The sequence below is a fragment of the Choloepus didactylus genome, chromosome 18, assembly GCF_015220235.1.
Source record: "Choloepus didactylus isolate mChoDid1 chromosome 18, mChoDid1.pri, whole genome shotgun sequence".
Lineage (NCBI taxonomy): Eukaryota > Metazoa > Chordata > Mammalia > Pilosa > Megalonychidae > Choloepus > Choloepus didactylus.
Genome location: NC_051324.1, coordinates 74,549,251 through 74,576,415, shown reverse-complemented (window position 1 = coordinate 74,576,415; position 27,165 = coordinate 74,549,251). Strand labels below are relative to the sequence as shown.

The following is a 27,165-nucleotide window of genomic DNA, read 5'->3' as shown; positions in this document are numbered from 1 at the left end:
CCTTCTTGTTCTCCCACTCGGGCCAGCACTCCTCACCAGCGAAGAGCTTACTTATCCCAGGCCCAGGAGCCCGGCTCCCACGGCCCCGCCCATGGCCTCACCCCGGGGGAGCACGTTCCAGGCGATGGTGTCTGTGATGGCCGTGAAGATCCAGTTCAGCTCGCCCAGGGGTGTCCTCCGGTCGTTCAGCCGCCCGGGGATCCTGCAAGACAGCATGCGCGCTCGTCAGTGCGGCGGGGCTGCCGGGGGAGTGATGGAGGAGGGGGAAGGAAGAGAAGAGGGGGGCCAGGAGGGAGGGGGCTTGCACGTGGCTGCAGGACCCCCTGCCTGGCCTGGGCCCCAGGGCTCATCCGCTCCCATCCACCCAGTTGCACTTCTCAAAAGGTCAGCCTCCATCTCCACCCTGCTCCCCCTCCCCATCTATTCAGAAGGATGTGGGGGCCGGACCCCGGAAGGGTGCACATGGCTCCTGGGGTCCTCCACATCTGCTGCAAGGGAGGCACCTTCTCCTGCACCCTCAGTGCCGCCCCTGTGGCTCTGACACTGCAGCGCTGCACGCTGAGCCCGGTGAGCCCAGGAAGGGGGTCCTGGGGGTCTTGTTCTCCAGGGTCAGCTGACTATGCAACAGGTATTTCCGAGCCCCTGCTCTGCCGTGGGGAGGCAGCGACCCTCAGTATTTACCGAGGCCTGGCGCTCGCAGACTCACGTTCTAGTGGGAGGGCAGGTGACGAGTGACAGACGCACACAGGTAACACCCCACGTGGGGGCGCAGGATGTAGGGCACGGGGATGGGCGCGATGAACGAGACCGCCGTTGAGGGTGGGGAGGGAGGGCCCCTGAGGCGGAGGCGCTGGGGCACGGCTGGGGCGCCTGCAGGATGATGGGCAGCCGAGCCCCGATCCACCGGGCGGCTGAAGTCCCTTGACCACCAGCACATGTAATTCTAGCTGACAGAATCCTCTTTTTTTCCTCCCCAAAGGAAAACGTTTGTTCACAGTAATTTGGTTTAGAGACTAAAGCACGACTCCTGCTGTTTGTAAGCCCTAACGGGTTAGTGACGCCCATCACAGGGACTGCTTGACAGTCCTGCCTCTGCGTGGACAACCCCCCCACAAGAGCTGAGCCTCAAGTCGGGGAGCTGAGCCAAGCTGACATCCTAGCGCCAAAAAGGGAACATGTCTGTTTCTGCAACACTTATACTTTTTGTTCCATTAAATGACCTGACTTTCCCTTCAGGAATATAAAACTCTACTCATTTCCTCAAGTAGGAAATGAGTATATTCATCTAAAGCAGAATTGTTGCTCAAAGAATGTCAGGAACCTTGAAAACTAGATTTCCAAATTCAAGAAAAAATGTCTACCTCAATGGGTGAAACTCAAGTCTACCCAGACAAAAGGTTTTGTAAACAGTCAAGTTATTGATCTTGCCGTGCGTGATTTAAAAATTGGGTGGGGGGTGGGGTGGGGTGCATTTGCAGAGGCTTCACACTGTCTGAGAGAAGTCAAGGCCTCCAGGTAACCCCAGCACAGGCTGAGCGGAGCCTCCACCAGGCATCTTGTCCTCAGAACCAGCTCCTTCCCTCTCAGAAGGGAGCCCCCCGTCAGGGCTCTCCGCCAGCATCAGGAGGTGGAGGGGTGACAGACTTCCGACAGCAGAGCCGGGCAGCCACCCCATCCTCGGACACCTGGGAGAGCTTGTCCCCCCAGCAGAGGGGAAGAGAGGGGTGCTGGGCTGCTTAATAAGCGGTGCAGGAAGGTGTTCGATAGGAGTTCCCACCTGGGGCCTCAAGCGCTAGTGCACCCCATCTTCCCCCACCACCTCCCACGGAAGGGCCACACCCCTAGGAAATAGGGAGCAGGTGGGGGCACTGAGAGGGAGTCACAAGGTAAGACATGGAGTCCCTGACACACGGGTGGTGCCTTGGGCTCCACATCTGGAGAGGAGAAACTCATGTACTGAAAACCCTCTTAGTAAAATGATGCTAAAGACTGTCAATAAAGGAGTCAGCACAAAGCGGGTAGGCTGGGAGCCGGGGTCCTCCCAGGGGCAACTGCTGTCTGCGGCCAGAAGCAGTGTGGGCGCAGGAGCCCTGGGAGGCACGGCTGAAACGCTGTTGTCTAGAATCAGCAAAATACAAATGGCTGAAGCATGTAAGGGATACACATTCCAGCAAAGGCTGCTCCTACGTGCCATACCTCAGGTTCTCTCTTCCTGTTAACATTAATCTCTTCCACGGGAAGCACAAACCTATCCAGGCCTGGATTCCAGGGTTCACACCTGCATGGTCCAGGCCAGAAAGTGCAAGGCCAGGGCACACCTTGTGCAAACAAGGCCACAGGAAGCATGTCCAAGGGCTGAGCGCCTCAATAAGCTCGCGGTCCTTTCCGGAAGATGCTCCAAGTGTGAGGGAAATGAGCTTTGACCTCTTTGCGTGACAAGCATATCCACGTGAAGAAAAAGCCCAAATAAGCCACTGTGGCCACTCAGACACGATGCCCGGGGCTGTGAGCAGGCACGGTCCTTCTGGAGGACGCACACACAAAGCTCAGGAAAGGGCCTGGGTGCTTCACCTCAGCCACCTCCCTGCCAGGACTCAAGGTTACACCACAGATGCCAAATGGGGACCCCGGGTGCCCTAAAGTCTCAGTGCGTGTGGATCAAACAGTTCAAGGCAGGAACGACCCAGAGACCAATGACAGAGACATGGAGAGGGAAACGATGGGCGACCACAGCGAGATACCCACAAGCCATGAAACTGCTGTCTATGAACATTTTAACAAGATGGGGAAATGCTGGTTTTGTAACATTCAGTCCAGAAGCGAGACAAATACGTTATGGTCACCATTACATGAAACCCATGCCAGGAAAGACCATCACAAGGGAAAAACCTCAGCATGTGATAGCAATGATTCTCTCTCTTGTTTTTATAAGCTTATAAGGTCAAAGTTCAGAACAATGGGAAACAACACAGCTCTGCCTCCTGGAGCTCTCTGGCGCCGGGGGAAGCTGGGGCCATGAACTCGCGGGGGCAGCACCTTTGGGTGGGAGCCCAGACACAGCGGGCTGGGCCATGACCACGCTCCGTTGGGGAACGTGCAAGGACAAGCCCAAATCAAAGACGGACTCCCTGGCCATGGTCTCCTTCCAAAACTGGACCGAACACATCACTAATGTGAGCCAGTGAATCTGAACCGGAGGGCGCCACTCGGGCTGGTTTCTCAGGGCCTGATCCCTTGTTAGAAGAAAACTGCAGTCCAGGAAACAAGATGCCGCAGCATCACTCAGCAGCAGAAAGTGGAAACAACCCAAGTGTCCATCAGGGACGAGTGTATCTATAAAAAACGTGCCGGATATTGGAATGTTATTCAGCCATAAAGACGAATGAAGTTCGGATCCACACTGCAACACAGGTGAATCTGGAGGACATAATGCTAAGTGAAGGAAGCCAGACACAAAAGGACAAATGCTGTTTGATTCCACTTGTAAGAGATATCGAGAATAAGCAAATTCAGGGTCAGAAAGTAGAGAACAGGGGCTGGGGTAGAAGAGAAATGGGGAGTTACTGCTACATGGGGATAGGGTTTCAGTTTGGAGGGATAAGAAAGCTTTCATAGCAGAAGGTGGTGATGGTAACACAACAATGGGATATAAATTGACACCACTAAATTACACACTTAACAGTGGTTAAAGTAGAAAATTTAATGTTTTATATATTTGTATATATGTTGTCATGATAAAAAATAAATATAAAAAATCGCTAAAAAAGCAATGGGGGCTGCTGCTGAGACGGTGGCAGGGTCTGGCTCTCCAGCCCTTCACTGCTGCTGCACAATGACCCACTGGAATGAACAGAGACCAATTCTCTGTCAGGTCAGTGCGCATTTGGTTGTGTTTTGAAAATCCTTATCTTGTGCAGACAGATGCAAAGCCAGGCTCCCACTATTTTACCTGAAACTAAAGTCTCCATTGATCTCCTTCATTGAGCTCATAGTGAAAACAGACAAAGCCATCAGCTAAAAGATTTCAGACAGACCTAGAAATCAACCCAACTAATCAATTAACATCCAAGACATGGCTTCCCCACTCAGCAGGCTGGTCCTACTTGGGAAGAGAAAGGTAGAATGGAGTTCAAGTTCCCTCCCTTTCTATGACATTTAGAATTAAATCACCTCAGGAATTATTTCTGATTTCTTTCCATACCAGATCCTAAAAGAATGTCAAAGCCCACCCACTGCAGAGCCCACATCAAGACCAGGTGGACTACCCATCACTGAAGCAGGACCTGTGGGAGGAACCACCCAGAAAGATCACATTTCATTCCAGAAGTCTCTCTGCACCTCCGAAGAGTTTCATTAATAAACAAGGTGGTTCTTTTAAAAGTTAAATCCAAAGTACTAATCAAGGACTAATTTTTATGAGAGAAGTATAAAAAGCTGTAGTTTGGGAAGAGATCATTGATTTGGGAGATGAGAAAACCCAAACTCTAGGCCCAGCTGTGCTGTGGTGAGAGAATCCTGGCATCTCCTTTCTCGGCTCTGAGTCACTAAGGCTAACCCTGTATGCAAAATAGGGACTAAAATAAAACGCATAGCACTTCAAAAGTAGACGCGGCAGTTATCCAGCAGATATCTTCTTGAAAAACACATGCCACCTCAAAATCCTCACCATGCTGTCTCCATTGGGATTTAGTTTTACCTTCCACAAAACGATGGGCTCATCTCCAGCTTTCAGTTTCTTTCTGGTGTTTAGCTTCCTGGACTTCAACATCTTTGTTAACAGTGAGGACCCTTCCAGAGCCCCTTGGCCCTACTACAGATTAGCCACACTTCAGCATCCAAACCCCAAGTTCTATGAGTATCTTCAAGGGCTAAGGCAAGTCCTCCTCAGACACCACGTTCTTCTCTGAGCCCGCCAACACCCCGACTACCATCTTTACAACCAGCACCATGTCCCCTATCCTAGGAACTTGTCACTTGACTTTGCCTATGGCCCCAGTCTAGTTGTCACCTTCTCGACAACTGAGACCCCTTACCTGGTAAAGAAGGCACAGGCTGCATCTAACTTGATAAGCAGGAGAGAGCCCAAAACCTTGCCGTCTGCTGAGAGGGCAGGGATACGGCCTCCACTGACCCATGGCTCCCCTCCCCTTCCACTCTTTCCAGTCTCTTCCTCCGTGTTCACTCCTAGATTTCTCTTCTGCCAAATACTTGTAGGTCCCTTGTTTTTTTCCAGGGGAAAACAAACTAAAAAATCAAAAACCTTACCCCACAAAAACAACCAAATCTGCTCTCCAGAAAACCAAACGGCATGAGTGGTACATAGAATTTGCAATCTGAACATATCCACCTTCCTTCCATTACTTGCTGTTTCTCTCCATATTTCATGTTTTACCAATATTAAACATGTCATTCTTCAAACACCAAACTAGATCAGGTCTGGTTGGCCCATCCTTCTGTCCCTCATGACCGATGGAACACCTATCAATCCTTAACACTCAGCTCAAGCTTCGCCTCCTTTGGGAAGACATTCCCACACTGCCTCTTTCTGCCCCTCCCAGGGGTCCCGCCAGGATGCTTCCACGTCCCCGTGGAACTCCGTGAGCGGCTTTGCTGTAAACGACTCCGCTGCCCAGGCCATGCCCTCAACCAGATGAGCTCTCTGCAGGCAAAGCCCACGCTCTCCAACCTGCAACCCCAGGACTTGGCCCAGGTGTCTGGTGTGTACCAGCGGCTCGAGACATGCCTGACAGGTGACGAACGACTCCCATAAACGAGACGTCGGGTGATCAACTATGGCTTCCAAGAAAATGGTACAGACCACGGACAATACTCAGCAATGAAAGGAAACAAGGATAATACACGCCCCAGAGTGCAACATCTAAGAAGCACCACAAACATTTGGGGGGCCACTCCTCCAGGCATTCTCTATGCGCAAAACTGAATAATTTTAAATGCACTGAAGTAACTCACTCCGAAAAGGGATGCGACATTTCTGTCAGGTAAAAACACAAATACATGTAGAAAAAAAGTCTGGAAGGTAACACACCCAAGTGTATAGAGTGGATTATTGATGACTTTAATTTTCTTTTTACTTATCTGTATTTAATATCTATGCTGAAAACATACTACTTACATAGTAAAGAAATATGTATTTTTTTAAGAAAAGTAAGTTTTTTTGAAAAGGGAAGATATTTTAACAATGCAATATTTTATAAGTTTAGATCATCTCACTTCCAATTCTATTAAAATAGGATACACTTTTACTTTAAATGACAATTATGAAAATGCTGGCATAGAGAACATTGGACAGGTCTGTTTACTTAATGCAAAGAATTCATTACTTTGAAATATTTCGTGACAAAGAACTATGGGAGATGAATCTAGCAATTTCTTTTAAAGGTAACTTTTGAACACCCAGGTCAGTGTGTAGCAGTTAGAGATCTGGTAAGTCAAAGGCCACAAGATGAGTGGTTCTCAGCCTGTGGGGACTGGGTTAAGGAGGAAGAGTCCACAAAGTTTGAAAGGAATCCTTACATATGTTTATATGTGTATCATCTGCACATTCATTTCCTCAATCAATAACTCCACACTGAAACTATATATACACATATATACTAAAAATATCTACACATATATTTTCTCACTGTAAAATATAATTGTTTCAAGGTGAAACTATTTGAAATGAGCACCAAGAAATACTGCACTAGATGATACATTCTTGTGAGACTGAGATTTTTTCATATGCTGACATTCTCCCAAACCAAACCAAGGCACATATCCATGATATTCTTTTCCAATCTCTCTTTATATAAAATGATGACAACTCAACAAATTTTAACATTATCTGAATTTCTTATATGGTGCCTTATATTCTAGCCATCCACAGATTTTAAGTGATTATAAAGTCCATTTTAGTGTGCATGGAAACTAGTATATCAACTATAATATAAGATATCAATGTGGATAGTTTTCAATTTTATAGCCAGAGAAGCTTTTCTCTTAACTGGGCTGCAGAGCTATGTCTGAGTGGTCAGAAGAAAAGTGAATAAGAAAACAAGCAAGAAAGCAAGGTTGGAAATCAAATCACATTTTTATAAATACAGAAAGGCCTGCAGGTTTCGAACTGCAGTTTCCCATGCTGTACCTGAAGACACTCTCCTGTACTGCAATGTTCTCTAAAGGGCTAGAGTCCCTGAGGTCCTAAATAATACATGTGAATCTTCAGGGGTGTGGCAATGGCTGAGCAGGTGACTCAGACAATTCTCCCGCTAAGAACAACAGAAATGGCTGCAGGTACATTGGGGGAAATCATGTGAGCAAGGCTGTGAGGGACTGTGGGGCCATGGCCCAGGAGAGGAGCGAAGTCCAGAGCCTCGAGCCTGCCGTATGGGGCTCTATTTCTGGAGACATCTGGTGATTCCATAAGCAGAACTGGGAGTCAAAGAAACTGAGCAGAGCAAGACAGGATCGTTGGACTGGAGAACAAAAACTGGAGTTCAGGGGCTGCCAAGGCAAAGGGGCCCTGGCAAAACTCCCAAGGGCTTTGGGTTGGGACCCTAAATGTTCTACACTAGCAGTAAGGATGAACTGGAGTGAATCCCGACCTCACAGGGTGTGAGGCCCAGCCTCAACTCATCCCAAATCCCGGAGTAGATTAAGGTAACCTGGGATCCTAAGCGTCTCTAGTCCAGCTGCTTTCTAGAAGCAAACAAAAATCTCTTCAGCAGAAGAATACATTAACAAGAGCTTCAAATTACATGTACAATTTTCGTATTCAATTTCCATCATTCAATCAAAAATTTCCAGACAATTATTAGGAAACTAGACTATATGCTCAAATACAAAACAAAACACAAGACAAAACAAACATACAAAAACCAACTGACAAGAGAAAGATATCAACAGAGGATTCAGATAATGGCAACATCAAACCTAGATTTCACAATAATGGTGTTTAGTATGTTTAAGGAAGTACAGGGTGGAAAATTTTGGCATAAAACAAGGAACTATTAAAAAATTGGAAACTGTAGAACTCCAAAAACTTAAAAATACAATGGATGGAATTAACAGCTCAGAATCAAGCAAAGAGAGACAAAATATTGGAACATAAGAAAAAGTATGTAAGAAATATAGCGGATACTGTGAAGACCTAAAGTGCACATGATGGAGTACAGAGGAGAGAAGACAGATGGAGCCGACGCGATGTTCAAAGGTACATTGTACAACGGCTGAGGTGGAGCGTGTCAAGGCACAAGTCTAAGAAATGCCGTGGACCCAAAGCAGGAAAAACACAGAGAAGCCCACAAAGGCTTTCTGCCCCAAACTACTAGAGCTGTCAAAAACCAAGATAAAGAGAAAACCTTTAAAAGAGCCAGAGGAAAAAAGACATATACCCCGCAAAGGAACGTGCATTAGCAAGGGTCGAGCCAGGAGACAAAGCCACACCACCAGATAAAACAGAAAAACTCTAATGCAGAACATGTTAGCTAGAAAACGGAGATTAACTACTAGGAGGGAAAAGGAGAACTCTAAAGATGGAAAGTAGCTATTGCCTCCAGGGCCAAGGGAGAGGACCCAAAGGGGCCCACCAGAGGGCCCATCACCAAGGCTGAGACGCAGACCCACTGGGGAGAGAGGCTGTGGCCCACGGAGTGGGGAGAAGACCACTCTCCCTCCCGAGCACAGAGGCAAAAGTCCTCAACAAAACATCAGCAACTATCAAAAGGATAGTACACCACGACCAAGTGGGGTTCATCACAGATGCAAGGCTGGTTTAATACTTGAAAGTCAACAACGTAATTCACTATATTAAGAGAATAAAGGGGAATAATCGTACAATCATCTCAAATGCAGAGGAAGCATGGCAAAATTCAATACAAATTCATGATATAAATTCTCTAAAAAGAAGGTATAGAAGGGAACTTTTTCAACCTGATACAAGGTATCTATGAAAATTTCACTGCTCACATTATACTAATAGTGTAAGAAAAGTGTTTTCCCCCTCCACTGACACTTAATTGAGACCAGGACTTGGATGACCAATTTTATCACTTCTATTTAACATTACATTGGAGGCATTATCCACTGCAATAAAGAAAGAAAAGAAATGAAAGACACTGTAATAAAGATGTAAGGAAATAAAGATTGGAAAGGAGGAAGTTAAAACTATTTATTTGCAGACAATGTAACTATGTACATAGAACTTACAGAATCTACAAAACAGCTAAAGGAACCAGTAAATGAGTTTAGCAAGGTTTGAGGATACGAGGTCATACAAAGATCAACTGCATTTCTTCATACTAGCATTAAACAATTGGAAAACTGCAATTAATTTAACAAAATATTTGCATGACCTGTACAGCTAAAACTAAAAAATGTGTGAGATAAATTTTAAAAGACAAAAAATGGAGAAAAATTACGTTCATTGGTCAGATGACTCAATGATTTGAGATGGTAAATCACCTTAAATGACCTACAGATTCAATACAATCCCAATCAAATCCCAGCAAACTATTTGGTAGAAACTGATAAGCTGATTCTAAAATTTATATGAAAATGGAAGGAGTTTGAACAACAACAACAAAAAAACCATTTTGACAAAGAACAGTCTTACAATAAATCAACAGGATCAATGTAATATAATAGAACAACAGACCTACACAAATACGGTCAAATAATTTTTGTCAATGATACTAAGATAATTCACTGGGAAAAGGATAATCTTTTCCACATATCTATATGGAAAAGAATGCACCTTGACCCTTACTGCATGCCATATGCAAAAATTAACTTGAAAAGGATCATAAACTTATAGAAAGTGCTAGAAAAAAAATTGGAGAAACTCTTCAACCCTGTAATAGGCAGATTTCTTAGATAGGACACAAAGTACAAATCACAAAAGAAAAAAATTAATCACACTTCATCAAAATGAAAAACTTTTGTTTTTCAAAAGACTTTGCTGTGAAAATGAAAATACAAGCCACAGACTGAGTAAATACAGTCACAATATATAGACATGACAAAGACTTGTATCCAGAATGTACAAAGGACTCTTGAAGACAAATAACACAATTAAAAAATTGGCAAGAGACTTGAACACACAGTATAGTAATGAATAAATAACTGGTCAATAAGCATGTCAAAAGATGCTCAGCGTCATTAGTCATTTGGCAAATAAAAATTAAAACCACAATTAAATGGCACTACATATCTATCAGAACAGCTAAAGTTAAAAACACGAAGAACAACAAGTATTGGTTTGGATATGAATCAAGAGGCACATTCGGAGACTAATATGAGACTGTAATAATAAACCAGGCTGGAAAACAGTTAGGCAGTTTCTTATAAAGTTAAACATACCTATCATATCCAAGAGAAATGAATACATGTGTCAACAGAAAGACTTGTATGCGAATAACATGGGTGAATCTCAAAGGCAATATACTGAGCAAAAGAAGCCAGACACAAAAAAGCATATACTTTACGATTCTATTTATATGAAGCTCCAGAAAAGGCAAACCCACTCTATACAAAGAAAAACTAGATCTACGGTTGCCTGTAATGGGGGGCTAAGACGGAGGGATTAACTGGAATGGGGGCACAAGGGACCTTTTTGGGATATATTCTTGATAGTGGTGGTAGTTCTATGGTAATTCTATGGGTATATAAATCAGTCGAACTCATCAAACTGTACACGTAAAATGGATATGTTTTATTGAATGTAAGCTATACCTCAATAATGTTGAGTTAAAATTGTAAAAGGAAATGAAGAAGAAATTACGGCATTTTCAACACAAAAACTCAGAGAATTTTTTATCAGCAGACCTGCACTAAAGGGAGTTCTTTAAGTTGAAGAAAAACTATCTCACAGGGAAGTTCTGAGATGCGGAGAATAATAGAAAATGCAAATATGTGGGTAAAATAAACATTTACCCCATAAAATAGCAGTAATGTTTATAGAGAAAAAATATTTAGAGAAATAAATTGACAACAATTGCATATAAGTCAGTAGGTGAGTAAATGGAGTTAAGGTGTTTTACTGTCCTTGCAATGTCCGGGACGTGGTAAAGAACTAACTTACAAGATTTTAATAAGTTTGAGATACATGTTGCAGTCTCTAAAGCAGGGGTTGCCAAAAATATGGCCCATGGGCCAACTCCAACCAGTGGTCTTTTTGTATGGCCCATGAAATAAGAGTGGTTTTTATATTCTTAAAGGAGCTTTAACAAAACAAATAAACATAGCAAAACAAAAAACAAAGGATATCCGACAGAGACTTTATGTGGCCTGCAAAGAGAAAATACAAGTAGACCATTACATTAGAGGACCCATTTAAATTGTGGTAAAAGGATATAAAACAAGCCAACAGCAGAGGATAAAGGAGTAACAAAGTCACTCCAAAATCAGTCCAGAAGATGGCAACGGAGAAGAAAAAAGGGATAGAAAAGAAGAAGAAAGCAAATAAGACGGTAGACTTAAACCCAAATATGTCAATTATGACACTAAATGTAAACAGACTACATAGTTCAATTGAAGTCAACAATTCTCAGCCTAGATTTTAAAAAATGAAACAAAACAAAAGCAAACCATATCCTGCTAAAAAGATGTATAAGGATACAGAAAGGCTGACAGGAAAAGGACGAACAAGATACACCTTGCAAATCCAACAAAAAGACGGTTGTCAGGGCCATGCTGCCATGCAAGCAAATAGATGCCAAGTCAAAAGGCATTCCTAGGAGTGGCCTTTCCCTGATGATAAAAGGTCTGCCTCACTTCACAGGAAGAAGGAGCCAGTCGTGGTTGATTTGTCTGCAGTTCTGAAGGTCAAAGCACATGGTCAGGGGGGAGGGGCTTTTCCTATAAAGCAAAATGGTAATAAGTCATCAAAATGATTTCTTCAATAAGAAGAGGAGGCAGCTGATGTATGTATCAGCAACATCTCTAATTAGAAACGGGAGGCTTTACTGGGAACCCAATATGGTATTAGGCAGGTGGCAGAGCAGGGATTCAGGACTACAAACAGGAAGCCGCTGTCTGAGTGCTAGCAGCCCTGACGACAGCTAAAGCACAGACACTCAGGGGTCGGTATGCCCAGGGACGCAAATACAGTAGAGCAAGGTCATCTAAATAAGAAGCTTTCAAAGTGTCTGGTCATGACTCCTAGCAAGAAACACATTTTACATTGTGACCTGATATACATGCATATACAATCCCATAAACATATTCAAACAACAGAGCCAAAGAATGCTCTCCCTTATGGGACAAACTGATATTTTCTTTTTTTTTTTTTTTTTTTGAATTTAACTCACTAAAAAATCATGACCTGGAGTTTAAAAAACATCGACTTAAATGAAGCTCTTGATAATTTCTCCAGGGGGATATTGGCTCAGGGTTATCAAAATGGTTTGACGGTGAACCATTTCTAATGTTAGGAATTAGAAAATTACATAATGCTATCTCTAAAAAAGCTGTTTTCACAAAACCATGCAAGCAGTCTGCTTTCTAATGATTTTTAAAACTCTGTGCTCTGTCTGTAAATTAAGTGGTTTAAATTTGCAGAGCTGCAATCCTCTCAGATCCCCTTTCTTTTTGCTTTTAATAAATGCCACTGAAGAGAATCCTGCTAATCTTTACTTGTCAAGTAAACGTAGAAAAATGTATCTTAACATTCTTGAGGAAAAGGCGTGCTATTTCCGCAGCTCTGTGGTAAGCAGGAGTCAATTTAGCACTGGAGATAATCTGCTTTTACTGACTTGATTACAGCATGATAAATTGTTGCCTCCCCCAATCAACAACAACCGCACCAGAAAAACGCAGGAGTGGAGCAGCCCCTCTGGGGGCCACAGACAGAAAATCAAAGGGAGAAATGGATCAAAGAGAAGAAAGGAGCAATTTCACATTTGCTTATTCAACATGTTTGTGGCACCATGAAAAAGATTCTTTTTTATTAAATATTGCAGATCTCGAAAACCCTGAAGAAGTGAATAATCTGAGCCTCTGTTTATTTTTGCAGCATTTCCTGAGAAGCTGCCTTTCTTTTGACTCCCCCGTGTCGAGCTTATCTTCAGGCTGAACCTTTTACTGGGAGGTTCGCGGTTGCAGGAGTCATGTGGGAAAAGTCTCCTTCAAGCAGAGCTCTTTGAGAAGCTGCTAAAAAGCGTGTCACATTTGGGAAAAGCAGCTTCTAAAATAAGGGGAAGGCAGAGAGTCCAGACGAATCCCAGGAAGCTCTTCCTCAGAGGCGTTGCCACCTTCTGGCTGCCTCTCTCCAGATGTCTGAGCACCCCCGGCAGGGAGCATCCTGGTGGAAGCCTGCTCTAAGGAAGGCTGGAGACGAGGAGGGGGTTTGGAAGCGGGATGGAGCAGGGCTGGCCTGCCTCAGCAGCACACGCCTCTGTGCCATTGCCACTGCTTCCACAAACATTTCCAGCAGCTTCCCCTGACAGTTCCGGAGCCGATCCTATTCTTTCTAGTCTATTCTGAAAAGAATTCTGATATGCCAGGTCACGCCACAGCTTGAACCGAGCACATCGGCCAATAATCTGGCTGTAAATTCTCTTTCTTCCCTGCAGAAACAGCAGTTTCCAAACACAGTCGGGTTGTGTTTGTTGTTCTTGAGGACAGTCTCCCTCTGTGGCTTTCCTGTCGGGGGCACCGGGCATCGTGTGAGCCTCCTCCTGCAGCCCCGGACCCAGCTCTGGCTGTGCTGACCCGCCCTCCGCCCCGCGTTTTGTCGTGTCCACTTCCATCTGCCCGAGCTTGTGCCACCTCCCTCCTAAACCCTTCCTTTCCTGCCCCTGAGCACCCACCCCGCAAGCCTGCAGAATGCTGTGATGCTAAATCCTTTACAGTTACAGGCAGTGCAGAGAAGGAGATGGACTTAGAGGGACCTGGCCCTGAAGACCCTAGCTATGCCACTTCCAGCTGTGTGACATGGGTAGTTACTCAGTCTCTCTGAGACTCACTTTATCGACAAAATGAATAAAATACCATCTGACCCCAAAAGAAGGTACAAGAGTAGAACACAGTAATATCTTGGTGTTAAGAGCTTGGTAAATACAGTTGTTTTCCTATTACACACCAGAAATGGATTGGCTTTTATAAACGGGGTTTATTTGGTTACACAGTTACAGTCTTAAGGCCATAAAGTGTCCAAGGTAAGGCATCAACAATAGGGTACCTTCACTGGAGGAAGGCCATTGGCATCCGGAAAACCCGTTAGCTAGGAAGGCACGTGGCTGGCATCTGTTTGCTCCCAGGTTGCATTTCAAAATGGCATTCTCCAAAATGTCTCTGTGTCAGCTTCTTGGGGCAAACTCTCGGCTAGTACCTCCAAAGCATCAGCAAAATTCTGCTTTCAACGGCCATCTTCAAAATGTCTCTGTAAGTTGCAGCAGCGAGTTTCTTCTGTCTGAGCTTATACAGTGCTCTAGTGAACTAATCAAGGCCCACGCTGAATGGGTGGGTCCACACCTCCATGGAAATTATCTAATCAGAGTTATCACCTACAGTTGGGTGGGTCACATCTCCATGGAAACAACCTAATCCAAAGGTTTAGGCTTTTTCTGGGGAACATAATACATCCAAACCGGCACACACACATACAAAAAATTGAAACAAAAAAGATTTAAAGTATGTTAAATGAGAAATGTTGTAATTCCCTCCTCAAAACTCAACTTTTCAGTTTAATATAAAGATCACAATATTTTATGAGCAATCTAAATTACAAATAGCACATTTTCATGTTTGTAACCTAGAAAGCAGCCTTAGGGCCATATAAATGAAGAAGAGCTTGTATCCAAAAATATATAAAGAACTCTTACAATGCAATAATAATAACAGACAACCCAAATGAAGAATGGATAAAAGATCTGAACATATACTTGACCTTAGAAGGAAGATATAAGATGACAAATAAGCACATGAAAAAATGCTCGACATCATTAGTTGTTAGAGAAATGCAAATCAAAACTAGCACGAGGTCCCACTTCATACCTGCTAGAAAGGCTATACACAAAAAGGCAGACGATAACAAATGTTGGCAAGAATGTGAAGAAACTGCCACCCTCCAGCATTTCTGATGGGAATGTAAAATGGTTCAGCCACTTTGCAAAATAATTTGGTAGGTTCCTAAAATTATACATAGCAATTTCACTCCTAGTTATCTATCCAAAAGAAATGAAAATATATGTCCATGCAAAGGCTTGCATGTTAAGTATTCATAACAGCATCACTCATGAGAGCCAAAAAGTGGTAACAACTCAAATGTCCATCCAGAGACATACAGATAAATAAAATGGAATACTACCCAACAAGGAACAAAATACTGATACATGATACGACATGGAAGGACCTTAAAACATTATGCAAAGTAAAATGAGCCAGACACAAAAGATCACACTGTATGATTCCATTTATATGAAATGTCTAGAAAAGACAGATCTACAGAGAAAGGAAATTAGTGGCTGTCCGAAGCTGGGAGTGGGGATCTTTTGAGGGTGACAGAAATGCTTTAAAACTGGATTGTGGTGATAATCACTGCACTGTAATCTTAAAATAGGCATGTTAAGTTATACATCAAAGTTGTCGAAACAGTGAAAACAAAAAACAGCTTTAACTGGACACACAGATGACATTCGAAAAATCCACTGTGTAAATTTCACTTTGTTTCCAAGATGGCATTTTTCCTGCATTAACCCAAAAGGAGAGGAGAGGACCATTTGCTGATCTGCTGTTGAATTCTGCTATAGCTATTTTAAAACTCTACTTTGGGGGTTAAACTGGCTTCCTTCCCATAATCCTTTCTCTCCTAATAAACCAGTAAGTTTTTCCAACTGGAAAGTCAGATGTTTCTTTCTTCCCCCGGCATCACGAACATGAAATCCCCCGGGGCTGGAGGCACCGCGGAGGCCCTGCAGGCATCTAACCTCCTGCGGCGGGAGCCGCCTCCTCCGTCCCTGCACCCTGACCCAGTGGGCACTTGCAAACCCCAGACAGACAGGCATCCTGGAGTCCAGTTTACTTCAGGGTGGTTCTGACGATTTGGAAGCTCATCACACCGAGCTCTCTTTCCCTGACACTTCCACCCGGCGGCTCCGAGGCTCACGCCTGGTACCACATGGATAGTCCACCGGCTCTGCCCCGTCCTTGACGACTGGAGCATGGTCACCATGTCATCCATGCTCTCCTCTCATTGCCAGCTCCTTAAAGGGTCTCTTGCCTGACAAGTCCGTGCCCTGTCCTGCCACACCCCCTTGAAGAACAGCTGAAAAGTCCCAATCGAGTCAGAGATGGGCCACCACATCCCTCCTCCAGGACTTTTCAGTTTTTGGTGAGATCTTTCAAAAAGCTCAAATCAAGATGACAGCCAACGAACCTCCCTGGCTTTCTGCACGGGATCTGGTGTTATACCAGATTCCCTCCATCCCATACTCGTGCCTGTGATTTTTTTGGACCACTGTGAAGCTCTACACACGTCATTCTGATAATGTACATTTAGCTACTCAGCCTATCGAGACTTATGTCCTGGTACCGGACCCATCTCAAAGTTGTCTTAACCTGGCCAAGCTCCTAGTTCGCTCTCACCGTGCTAGATAGAGGCACAGCTAGTGCTGACTCACTCTGAAGCACCGAGTCCTGAGTTTCTGAGAACGTTCTGCACTGTGCCACTCCACTCAGCGTGGTTAGTGACTAACCGAATCTCCGTTGGCGTAGCTGCTCGGTGCCACCTGCGCACCCTGCCCAGGCGAGGCGGGTGCTGGCCCCGCGGCACGAGGAGGTGGTGTTCTGCTGCAAGCACGGCAGCACAGGTAAAGCCTTTGGAGCTGCGCAGCGCACGACCTCCGGCCACACCAAATCTTTTCTGGGTTACTCTTAAACCCGTCTGCCAACAGGACTGCCTGACCATGTTTTCCAGATAAGAGCCACAGGCCTCCCCTCAGCTTTCAGGCTGTACCCACCCCTCTCTTCTCTGCTCTACCAGCTCCCACGGATGGAACGCTGCGGCAGTTGCACCCCTGCCCGACAGAACAGAGCACCTCTGTATTTCCTTCCACCCCTCTCCAAAGCCCAGCTCATGGTCTCCCCTCCAGGAAGTGGGCCCTGGGAGCTCAGGAGTCACTGTCCACTCAGTTATTTACTGCCTGCCCACTGCACGCCAGCTGGGCCCTGCGCCAGGGGGCCGGGAGACTGAACAGATGGCCCCACTTTCACGGTGCATTAGTCCAATCCCTGAACTCCAGGGACAGGGCTGCAGAGCTCCGTCCTAATTGCTGAGGGTTTTACAGATGTCGGCCCAAGTCCACTGATCTGATTTCTGAGCTCCTTGAGGAAGATACCATTTATTATGCTTTTGCTTGGATTTCTCCTATCATCATGCCATGGCACCCAGCTGGCACTCAGATACCTGCTGATTCACTACATGGAAAGGTAATTGAAAATAATTTGGCTCCATCTCCGATTTGGGCCACGCCCACACCGCTAAGTGCTTCGGCTTCCCCATTTGATGTGGTAATCAGAGGCAGACTGGGAGAACCCCTGAATTAGTTGTGTAAATTATAAACACTAACCCTGTATATGCTCTCTTTTGGGGGCGGCACTGGGAACAGAGGCCAGGCTTGCCCCTCACTCAGGGCCTTAGCGCCGGCCACTGCTGAAAGGCCATCCCGACCCCTGCCTAGCCAGCTCTCTCTGGCCTTCTGCCTCTCAGTTCATGTGCCATCCTTCAAGAGGCCCTCCTCACTGCTATTTTATGTCTCGTGATTTTATATCTTGCTTTTCTACACGCTGATGTTGTCCCTTCATAGAACATCAGTTCAATGACAGCAGGGACCTCAAATGTCTTATCACCGCCCAGAGTGGAGCAGACCCAGCACATAGTGAGTCCTTGAGAAAGAGTTGTTCAGTGCATGGATGAATCGATAAATGAGTGCATGGATGGAAGGCCCAGGAAACAGACGCATGGTACATACCTGCGTTTAAGCTTAGAAAATCAGATGTACCTCTTAGGAATTGGCGTCTCATACCTGACTTGGCTTCTGAATCAGAAGATGACATAGTCACAGGGAATGGGTGGGCTCCTTCTCTGAAAAGGCCAGAACCAGACAGCACTCCACGGAGCGGGCCCTGGGTGGAGGGCGCCGCAGAGCTGGGCAGGGCAGATGACTCGGGGCGGATGGCAGCCCGGCCTGGCATGACCTGCGTGACTCGGAGCAAGTTACGCACCTTTCTTTGAGGGGGAGAGGAGACTGTGGCTCCCTGACTGGGCTGCAGTGGGGCTAGGAGGGCGAATGCCTGCCCAGGGCTTCCCCAGGGGGGATCACCAGCCAGCCAGGCATGCACATGTGCTCGGAGCACTGCGGCGGAAGCCCTGCCTCGATGGATCTCACGGCTGGACTGCTTAACACAACCTTCTGCCAGGATCAAACAGGGCCACCACCAGACGCTGTTTGGAAGAGAATCAACACTGGAGATGGAATGTGAACAACAAACTCTCAAAGAAAGGTAAAAACCAAACAACCAACCAAGAGAAGGCAGGGTGGGCTGAGAAAGGAGGGAAAATGTTTACAACAGTGGGGCCGAGGCATTACTTGAGGGCCTTGCTCCCTGGTCACGTGACTGCTAGGAAGGCGACACTGACTGCAGGAGGCCGAAGCTGTCCCTAGAAAGGACAATCCAAGGCGACTGGCCAGGCGCACTCTCAGACTCGTGGAGGTCTTTCCCTCTCTGAGCCGCCCGAAAGCCTGCTGCGGTGAAGGAAAGCTGCTGCCACACCAACTGCCTCCCTGAACCACCGCCGGGCTGCGGTGCCCAGGAGAGACCTCCAGATGCCTGCGCTGTCTCTAGGACGCAAGAGGGCAGCAAGGGCACCAAGCCAAGAAGGAGATGAAATTGCCACAGACATTGACGTGCACTGTGCCGTGCTGCACGGCCTCTGTTGTGATGGCCAAGCCAGGATGCGGGCACCACTGTGAGGGAAATGGAAACTGTGTGGGCAGGTACCCTCGCCAAGGCCCTCGGACACTGTCCACACTCTCCCTTGGCAGCTCGTCCACAATTTGTCTCAGCAGAGCCTCCTCCTTCCGTTTGCTGGTCACAACAAGCTGTGCACGACCTTGCTGGGATGTGTCAGCACACAGGGGACCCTGAGCCCCGGCCTCCCACCTGCAGAGCCGCTCGCCTCCCGGAGGTGTGCTCCAAGGAGATGCAGACTGATGACTACTCTCGGGGTGGGCAAGGGCAGATTTGTTATTTTGTTATATTCCAGCATTTCCACATCTCTGCCAATTACTCACATTCTCTCCACTGTGCAATCTCTTGGGGTTTTGTTTTTCCCACTTCATTTCTAAATTGGCTTCTAGTGAGTCATTACTCATCTTATCAGTGACTGGCAGACATTAATGAATTACTGATCTGCCACCTTCAACCACTGATTTAATATATTTATGTTGGAGAGAAAGGTACTTTTTGAATCAAGACTGGTATCTTTGATAGTGTTCCTTTCAAACATAATGCATGGCGACGATTCCAACTTGACAGTGGAGTAAATTCTAATCACAGCTCATGAGCTTGTAGCAGCGAGCACAGGCTGCCGCACTGGCCCCAGGGCAGACCCTCTGCCTGGGCCCTTCCACAGGGGACCTCACTTCCTTTCCCCGCAGTTGTGCTGAGGGGCAGGGCGACGGCAGGGCCAGGGTCCTGGAGCAGGCTGCCGGGCAGACCATGCTCTCCCTGTCGTAGCAGTGCAATACTGGATAGGCCTCTTGCCTGCTCTGTGCCTCAGTTTCCCCATCTTTAAAGTGTGGATGACGATAGCACCTGCCTTGCAAGGGTTCTCTATGTTACTATATGTAAAACCCTTAACGCCACCCCTGGGTCATAGTAATGGCTCCACGAGGGTTTCTCTTAATACAAGCTTCCTAATTCTCAACGGAAAGAGGATACCATGTATTCTCAAGCAACATTTCTTGGCTCTTCCTACATCTTCCTCACAATTATCCCCAGGACTCAAATGAGACAGGGATTCTTAGAGATGAAAACCATAGATAAGTTAATGAGATGCTGAAGGTTTCATAGCCAAAATCAAACCGAAAGCCCAGGGCTCTCAGCTTCCAGCCTGCTGTTCTGGTACTAAACAGGGGCTATATTGCCATTTGAGCTTCTGAAAAAGCAAGACACACCAGCTCATTTTATTCAAGACACTGGATTGTTAGCTATTTAAAATATGCTGTTTACACAATAGATGCTAATTATGAATAATTTTTTGGCACACTTGGAGCCTCCAGTGATTGGAATACTAACTAGCAGCCTCGTGGAAGAGGTTCAGCATCTTTCTGATTCCCTAGAGCCCTCCAAGTACCCTAATATTTCCAGCACTGTTTAAGAGTTTCATTATTTTGTTTCAGGGCTGAAAAATGTGCCTTAATCTCCAAGCATGGATCTTATTGCCACTCTCAGAGGATTCGGAATATAAACACGTACTGTGGCAGCCACGTGCTTATGCAGTGGGCTGCTAGGTGAGTGGAGATAATTAGAAATGCAGGGAGGGGTGCTCCAGGAGGGTTCACTGTAATTTACTTCCAGACACAGCAGCTTAATTAGAAAACAAATTCCTTCCATGGCTTTAAAGACTGCTGAACAATTATAGTATACACACACTGCCGTATCATCTATAGTCTAGTGTTCAGACTCTAAAAAACGTGGTTGGCACATCTGATACAGGTGGCAAAAACTAGGAAGGGGTTAACATACTATCCCGAGAAGCCTTTATTTTGAACAGTGGCAAGGAGGTAGCTGTTTGAACAAATCACATTTTAAATAGAATTATCATGCAGCGACTCTGAAATATGAAACTTTTCAATTTCTTCAGTGATGGCAAAGAAGATGATTATGATACGACTCAGATTGATTCCTGACCATCTGTAGAGCAAGGAAAACCAGTGGCATTGAAGAGGTTTTGAAGTCGGGGCTGCAAAGCCCACAGGGTCCCCTCGGGCACAATGACGCCTCCAAGTCTGACACACCCTGTTTGGAACCTCTTGGGGAAGGTTCGCGGCCGAGACCACCGCGTGCGCCCTGCAGTGCTGGTTCCATCAGTCCACAGCCGCCCACACTGAGCCCCTCCTGTTGCTTCCCGCATGGGCCGGGTGCTCACACTGCAGGCTGCACTCCGGGGGCACCACTGCCCTGGGGCACACAGTGAGTTCTCGCAGGCCCCGCACTGGCGCCCCTCTGTCCCCTCCATTCCTCACACAGAGCCAGGGCACCAGGAAGGGAAAAGGGTGAACAGAGTCTGAGAGCTGTATTTTTAAATTTTGCCACTCATTAAACTTACAGGAAACAAAATCAAGTAACACAGGAGTGCTGTTCTCCCGGGGTCATCTACGTACCAGGATTTGCTCCACTGGCTGGGTGGGGAGTGGCAGTCAAGGCCGTGTTCACATTTACTGGGACAGAGATGTTCTGGGTGTAAGAAAATCAAAGAATAAAATTGTACATAGAACGGAATCTTCTGAATTCTCATAAAGCTAGCAAAAAATCAATAACTTATCAAGTTAAACCCAGCTAACACTACATTTATGCATTGCTAAAAATTTCCTAACATCTCATTATCCACCTAATCTCTATACCGCTCTAGACAGCACACAAATACTTTAAGTGCTTTGTATGCTGACGTGGCTCTTGGCCCCAGTCTCTAGTGTGAAGGATTCTGTTCAGACTAAAGAACTGACAAAGAATAAATGAAATGAGACCAAGGAATTGAGCAAATGAGCCAATTTCCGTAATTTTAAAAACGACTCCACCAATTAACCTGAATTCAAGATCAGTTCACCCAGCGAGCCCTGGATGCCATGTGGGTCCCAGAGCCCAGAGGCCAAGTCCACACCACACAGGAGGCAGGCTGGGAGGGACAGTGCTCAGTGCGGCACAGGAAGTCAGAACGAGAGGTGAGTCGAGGAAAGCAGAGATGTGTGGGGATGTCATCCACTGATTCCACGAGCTAGCCAAAATATCACCCACAACCACACAGCCAGCCCTGTCAATCCTGAGCAATTGTTTTAAATTGAAATCTCTCAAACTACTCAAAAATTTATATATTTGGAAATATTCTGTGGTTTCTCCAAACATCACCCACTGGTAAATTTTAAAAAGGTTCCAATTAAAAGGCACCTTTTAGTTTCACAAAAACATCCCCACTGGGGAGAGGGGCTGGATGGAAAGGCAGTGGCCCCACTCCCATCTACTTCATCACTGGGCTGGTGTTTTGGTTTGCTAAAGCTGCCAAAATGCAATATACCAAAAATGGGATGGCTTTTACAGTGGGGATTTATTAACTTACAAATTACCGTTCTTAGGCCGCAAAAATGTCCAAACCAAGGCATCAACATGAGGATACCTTCTCTGAAGAAAGGCTGCTGGCATCTGGGACTCCTCTGTCACACGGGAAGGCACATGGGGGTTTCACTGCTGCCATCTTCTGGTTCCAGTGGCTCCACTCTCAGCTTCTGTGGGTCCTCTCAGCTTCTCTGGGGCTTTTCTCTATGAGTTTCTCTCAATTTCATTTCTCTGTGTTTTATTCTCTTATGAAAGACTTCAGTAAGGGGATTAAGGCCCACCTTGAATGGGGTGGGTCACATCTCAATGGAAATAACCAAATCAAAAGTCCCACTCATAAGAGGTCTGCACCCACAGGAATGGATTAAAAGAACATGGCCTTTTCTGGGGTATAAAATAGTTCCAAACTACCACAGCTGGGAATGTGAATCTGTGCTGAGCTTATCATAAGACATAGCATTTAATACACCACCCCACCCCACCCACTCCCCCAGCCCCAGGACACCCAGCACTGCCCGGTAAACATGATGCAGGAAAACACAGGGCATCCACATCCAAAGCACAGTTTGTGAAGACTATTTCTGAATCGACCCAATGGAAGGATCCACCTGAGGCATAGAAAGGAATTATTTTTGACTCCTCTGTTCCTGGGAAGTTTTGAAAAATAAGACAAAAGAGGTCAACAGCTTTTTGCAATGCCAGGTGTCACTGGCCTCCACGTGGCTGCTGACAAGGAGACCTGGGCCATCTCCTCTCGGCTGCTTGCAGAGTTGTGAAGATAGCAGAGCACTTCCGTGCTTGGGTCCTGGAGGGACGGCACATGGCTGCATGTCCCTACTTGCACACTAGGACTTCTGGGTTTTTGTGTTGGGGACAGGGTGACTTCACCTGCCCAGCAGATCCATCCCCGGGGGCCATGTGCTGGGCACAGCACTCTGCAACGCTGGGCTCAGTGTGCACGGCCCCCGGCTGTCCCGCTGCCCCTTGAGGAGGGAGGCGTGGATGGCACAGTGGGGCCAGAGTAGCCAGAAGGCCACCGTAGAGATGTGTGGGGTCTCTCACACACTGTGTTTCTGGCTGAACCACCAAACCAGCCCGCTGCAGCTGGCGAGAGCACTGCCAGTTTGCTCCTGGGTTTGGAAATGATCATGTTCTTTGGGCTCCATTTCCCATAATTTCTCACATCTTCATGAAGGAATTCCAAGGTCTTTTGCATCTGAGTTAAAACAAAAGCCTGGATCTGGGTCTGGACTCTGCTGGTTATGAGCTGTGTGTCCACAGTGGGGACAACAGCAGAGGCTCACAGAGACTCGCCCGGTAGTGGGGAGGAGTCCATAAAAGCCTTAGGTGATACTGTGGAGAACAAAGACACAGCACACAAAATGCAGTATCCACTCAGCACCCTTTAAGGGGGATTGTTCTAGTTTGCTAATGCTGCCAGAACGCAAAACACCAGAAATGGATCGGCTTTTATAAAGGGTGTTTATTTGGTTACAAAGTTACAGTCTTGGCCGTAAAGTATCCAAGCTAACATATCAACAATTAGGTATCTTCCCTGGAGGATGGCCAGTGGTCTCCGGAAAATCTCCATTAGCTGGGAAAGCATGTGGCTCGCGTCTGCTCCAAGTACTGGTTTCAAAATGGCTTTCTCCCAGGATGTTCCTCTCTAGGCTGCAGTTCCTCAAAAATATCACTCTTAGTTGCTCTTTCCTCTCTTAGCTTCTCCAGAGCAAGAGTCTGCTTTCAACAGCCGTCTTCAAACTGTCTCTCATCTGCAGCTACTCTCTCAGCTCCTGTGCATTTCTTCCTTGGCTGTAGCAATCTCGCTACTTCTGCCTGAGCTTATATAGTGCTCCAGTAATTTAATTCAGACCCACCCTGAATGGACGGGGCAACATCTCCATGGAAATTATCCAACCAAAGTCATCACCCATAGTTGGGTGGGGCACATCTCCATGGAAACACTCAAAGAAATTACAATCTAATTAACACTGAAAGGTCCACCCACACAAGAGTACATCAAAGATAATGGTGTTTGGGGGGACATAATACATTCAGACTGGTACAGGGATTAAAGGCCAAGTACCAAAGATGGGGTAGAATTTGTGCAGAGGAAGGAAATCCAAACAGGTGAAAGACATTTTAGAAAATGGCGAATCAAAACCAGTACAATGCTGACAAACACTTCTCAATTCCCTAGAGTGCAGTAGTGTATAAATAATTGTAAACCACTGTGGATTTGAAAAATGACTTGTTTGGTTCTAAACTGTATTACATGGTGTTCTGGTTTGCTGAAGCTGCCAAAATGCAATATACCAGAAATGGATTGGCTTTTATAAAGGGGATTTATTAGGTTACAAATTTACAGTTCTGAGGCGATAAAAGTATCCAAACTAAGGCATCAACAAGAGGATACCGTCACTGAAGAAAGGCCAGTGGCAGCTGGGGTTCCTCTTTCACGTGGGAAGGCACGTGGCCAGAGTCTGCTGGGCCTCTTCCAGGATTGGCTTCTTTCTCATTTCTGTTGCTTTCCCCAAAATGTCTTTGGGCTCCTGTCTCAGCTTCTCTCTCTCAGCTCCTGTGCATCCATCCTTGTTTCTCCCAGGGTGTTTCTCTCTAAACATCTGGGGATCCTCTCTTAGCTTCTCCCGGAGGCAAACTCAGGATTTCATCTCTTAGATTCTCTCCAAAATGTCTCTCTCAGCTTCTCTTTAAGTGTATGGGTCTGTATTGGCTCTGAGCTCTCTCGCTCTCCCGGAGCTCTCTTAAGGACTCCAGTAAACCTATTAAGACCCACCCTGAATGGGCGGGGTCACATCTCCATGGAAACAATCTAATCAAAAGGTCCGACCCACAATAGGACTGCCCCCACAAGAGTGGATTAAAGGAAAATAGTCCTTTATGAGGTACATAACAGATTCAAACCAGCACATATGACAATTTTCAAGTGGATGTGACTTCACGGATACTGAAGCCAACGTTACAATGAGTTAGCACACCCCGATACTAGTCCAGTGGGGAAGGGGAGCTGGTGCCAAAGAGGTAAGTAGAAGGCCAGACTGAGATTAAACACAGCCCAGAAAGATATAAAGCAGAGAACTCACTATAACCACCTCAATGTATTTTGAGAAGAAGTCTCTGAAAACGGTAATAAAATAGATGAAAATAATGAGATATTTATTTCCATGGAGGACTCTATTAAACTTAGATATACTGCATTTTCTGCCTAGCTTTGTAACAGTAAAATAAAACTTACTTATTGAAAATTCTTCTTCTTATGAGACTGAAAGCATAACTGGAAAGAAAAATTCAAAGTTTTAAAAATACAATACGAGTATTTTCTTTTAGATGGAGGCATCTCCCAACTAAGCCACAGAGGTTAACAACCTCTCTTTCCTAAGAAGCAGGTCTAAGGGTGGTTGTATTCTGGTAACTTTTGGAGCTGTAAATCTGGATTTTTTCAAATGCTATATAATTCTAAAGATTGAAATATGTCCTAACATAAAAAAGAAAGATAATTCAACCACTCACATTTAATTTAACCTTTGCTAAGCTACAAAGGAGATCACTAATAGAAATAGTGATTTGTGTCTGTCTCGACTGAACTATACTAAAATAGGTACTTTCCCCAATTTGTATCCAGAGAACAGTGACTCAGACCCAAATCCATACTTTTAAAAAGTTACTCACACTGGAGACTTGGTTTCTAGAGTGGTTTCTTACTCTCATCTCTTCGTCACCACCACGATTCCTACCGACAGAAGTCCACCCTTGCTCCAGGGAGGACGGCGCGGCTTGCCCTGGGCATCTGGGAAGGGTCAATACTGTAGCATGCCATGATGAGTCCAGGCAACAAGCTTTTCTAAAACGCAAACTTCTCTGAAACACGAGTTCTCTCTTTTTTAATTGCATAATTTGACCTGATACCCATTTTTCCAAAATTTTCCTGATACCCATTGGGCATTTATCTGATGGTGAATGGGGTATGTGAAAGGCACGTTCCAACTCTGAAACACCCTTGCACCTGCAAAGCATATCAATAATGAAAACCACTGGGGCTTCAGGGCAAGTGGTAAGAGAGTAATAGTATTTGGGGTTCTGACTACAAATGTGAGGACCTGCCAGGAAGCATGATGCCCCTGCCACCATGGACTCCCCAGTCAGACCCGAGAGCTGCCCCATCTTCACGATGGGAACTGGTCAGCGAGGCAAAGGAAAGGGTCTGAGCGAGGGCAGTGGGGGCGTGGGAAGGCCCGACTGAGAGGCCAGCCAGGCCTGTCTGACTCCACATCTCCCTACCCCCATAGCCCCAATCCCCTCTCAAGATGCATTTTGAAAACTGCTTACTATTAATGACAAATAATTATGCTTTTCCTTTTATAGAATTAAAAAAAAGAAACATTTAGCATTTTCACATCACTTTTGCAGCATCATTTGGTACAGGAGGCGGAAGAGTACTTTAGTGCCGGGGAGGGGATGCTAATAACAGTGTTTCTGGGAAAAACATTGATGGCTGGAAACTCGAACATCATGATTTAGGAAAATAATGTACAATGGAAAAATACTAAAATCTTGGATGGAAGTGTATTTATTGCTATTTTTCAATCTTCATCAACCAGTTATAACAATGAGAGTGAAAATTTTCCCAAGAAACAACAGATGGCACCTTTCCTAAGACAAAGCCACTTTCTCTTTCAAATCCTGGCCTGAACTTCTGTCTGCTCCTAGCTTCTCCAGTCATTCCTATCGCAGCAGCGGCCACCTCTGCTTGGCATTTAGTCATGCGGCCTACTCTCTTTAGTGTTTCTCCCCCCGGCCCCATCATACCTTAAT

General features: G+C 45.8%; 1 protein-coding gene across 5 annotated transcripts in view; it reads right to left on the bottom strand.

The window, feature by feature from the left end:
- Positions 1 to 27,165, bottom strand: part of RPTOR (regulatory associated protein of MTOR complex 1) — a 462,365-nt gene that overhangs the window by 147,109 nt on the left and 288,091 nt on the right. For all 5 annotated transcript variants that reach the window (XR_005212782.1, XR_005212784.1, XR_005212783.1 and 2 more), the window contains one exon: positions 102 to 202. Coding sequence is in view for 1 of the 5 variants with exons in the window: in XM_037810022.1 (XP_037665950.1) it covers positions 102 to 202 (101 nt within the window). In the remaining 4 variants the exon portion in view is untranslated. The remainder of the gene's footprint in view (positions 1 to 101; positions 203 to 27,165) is intronic.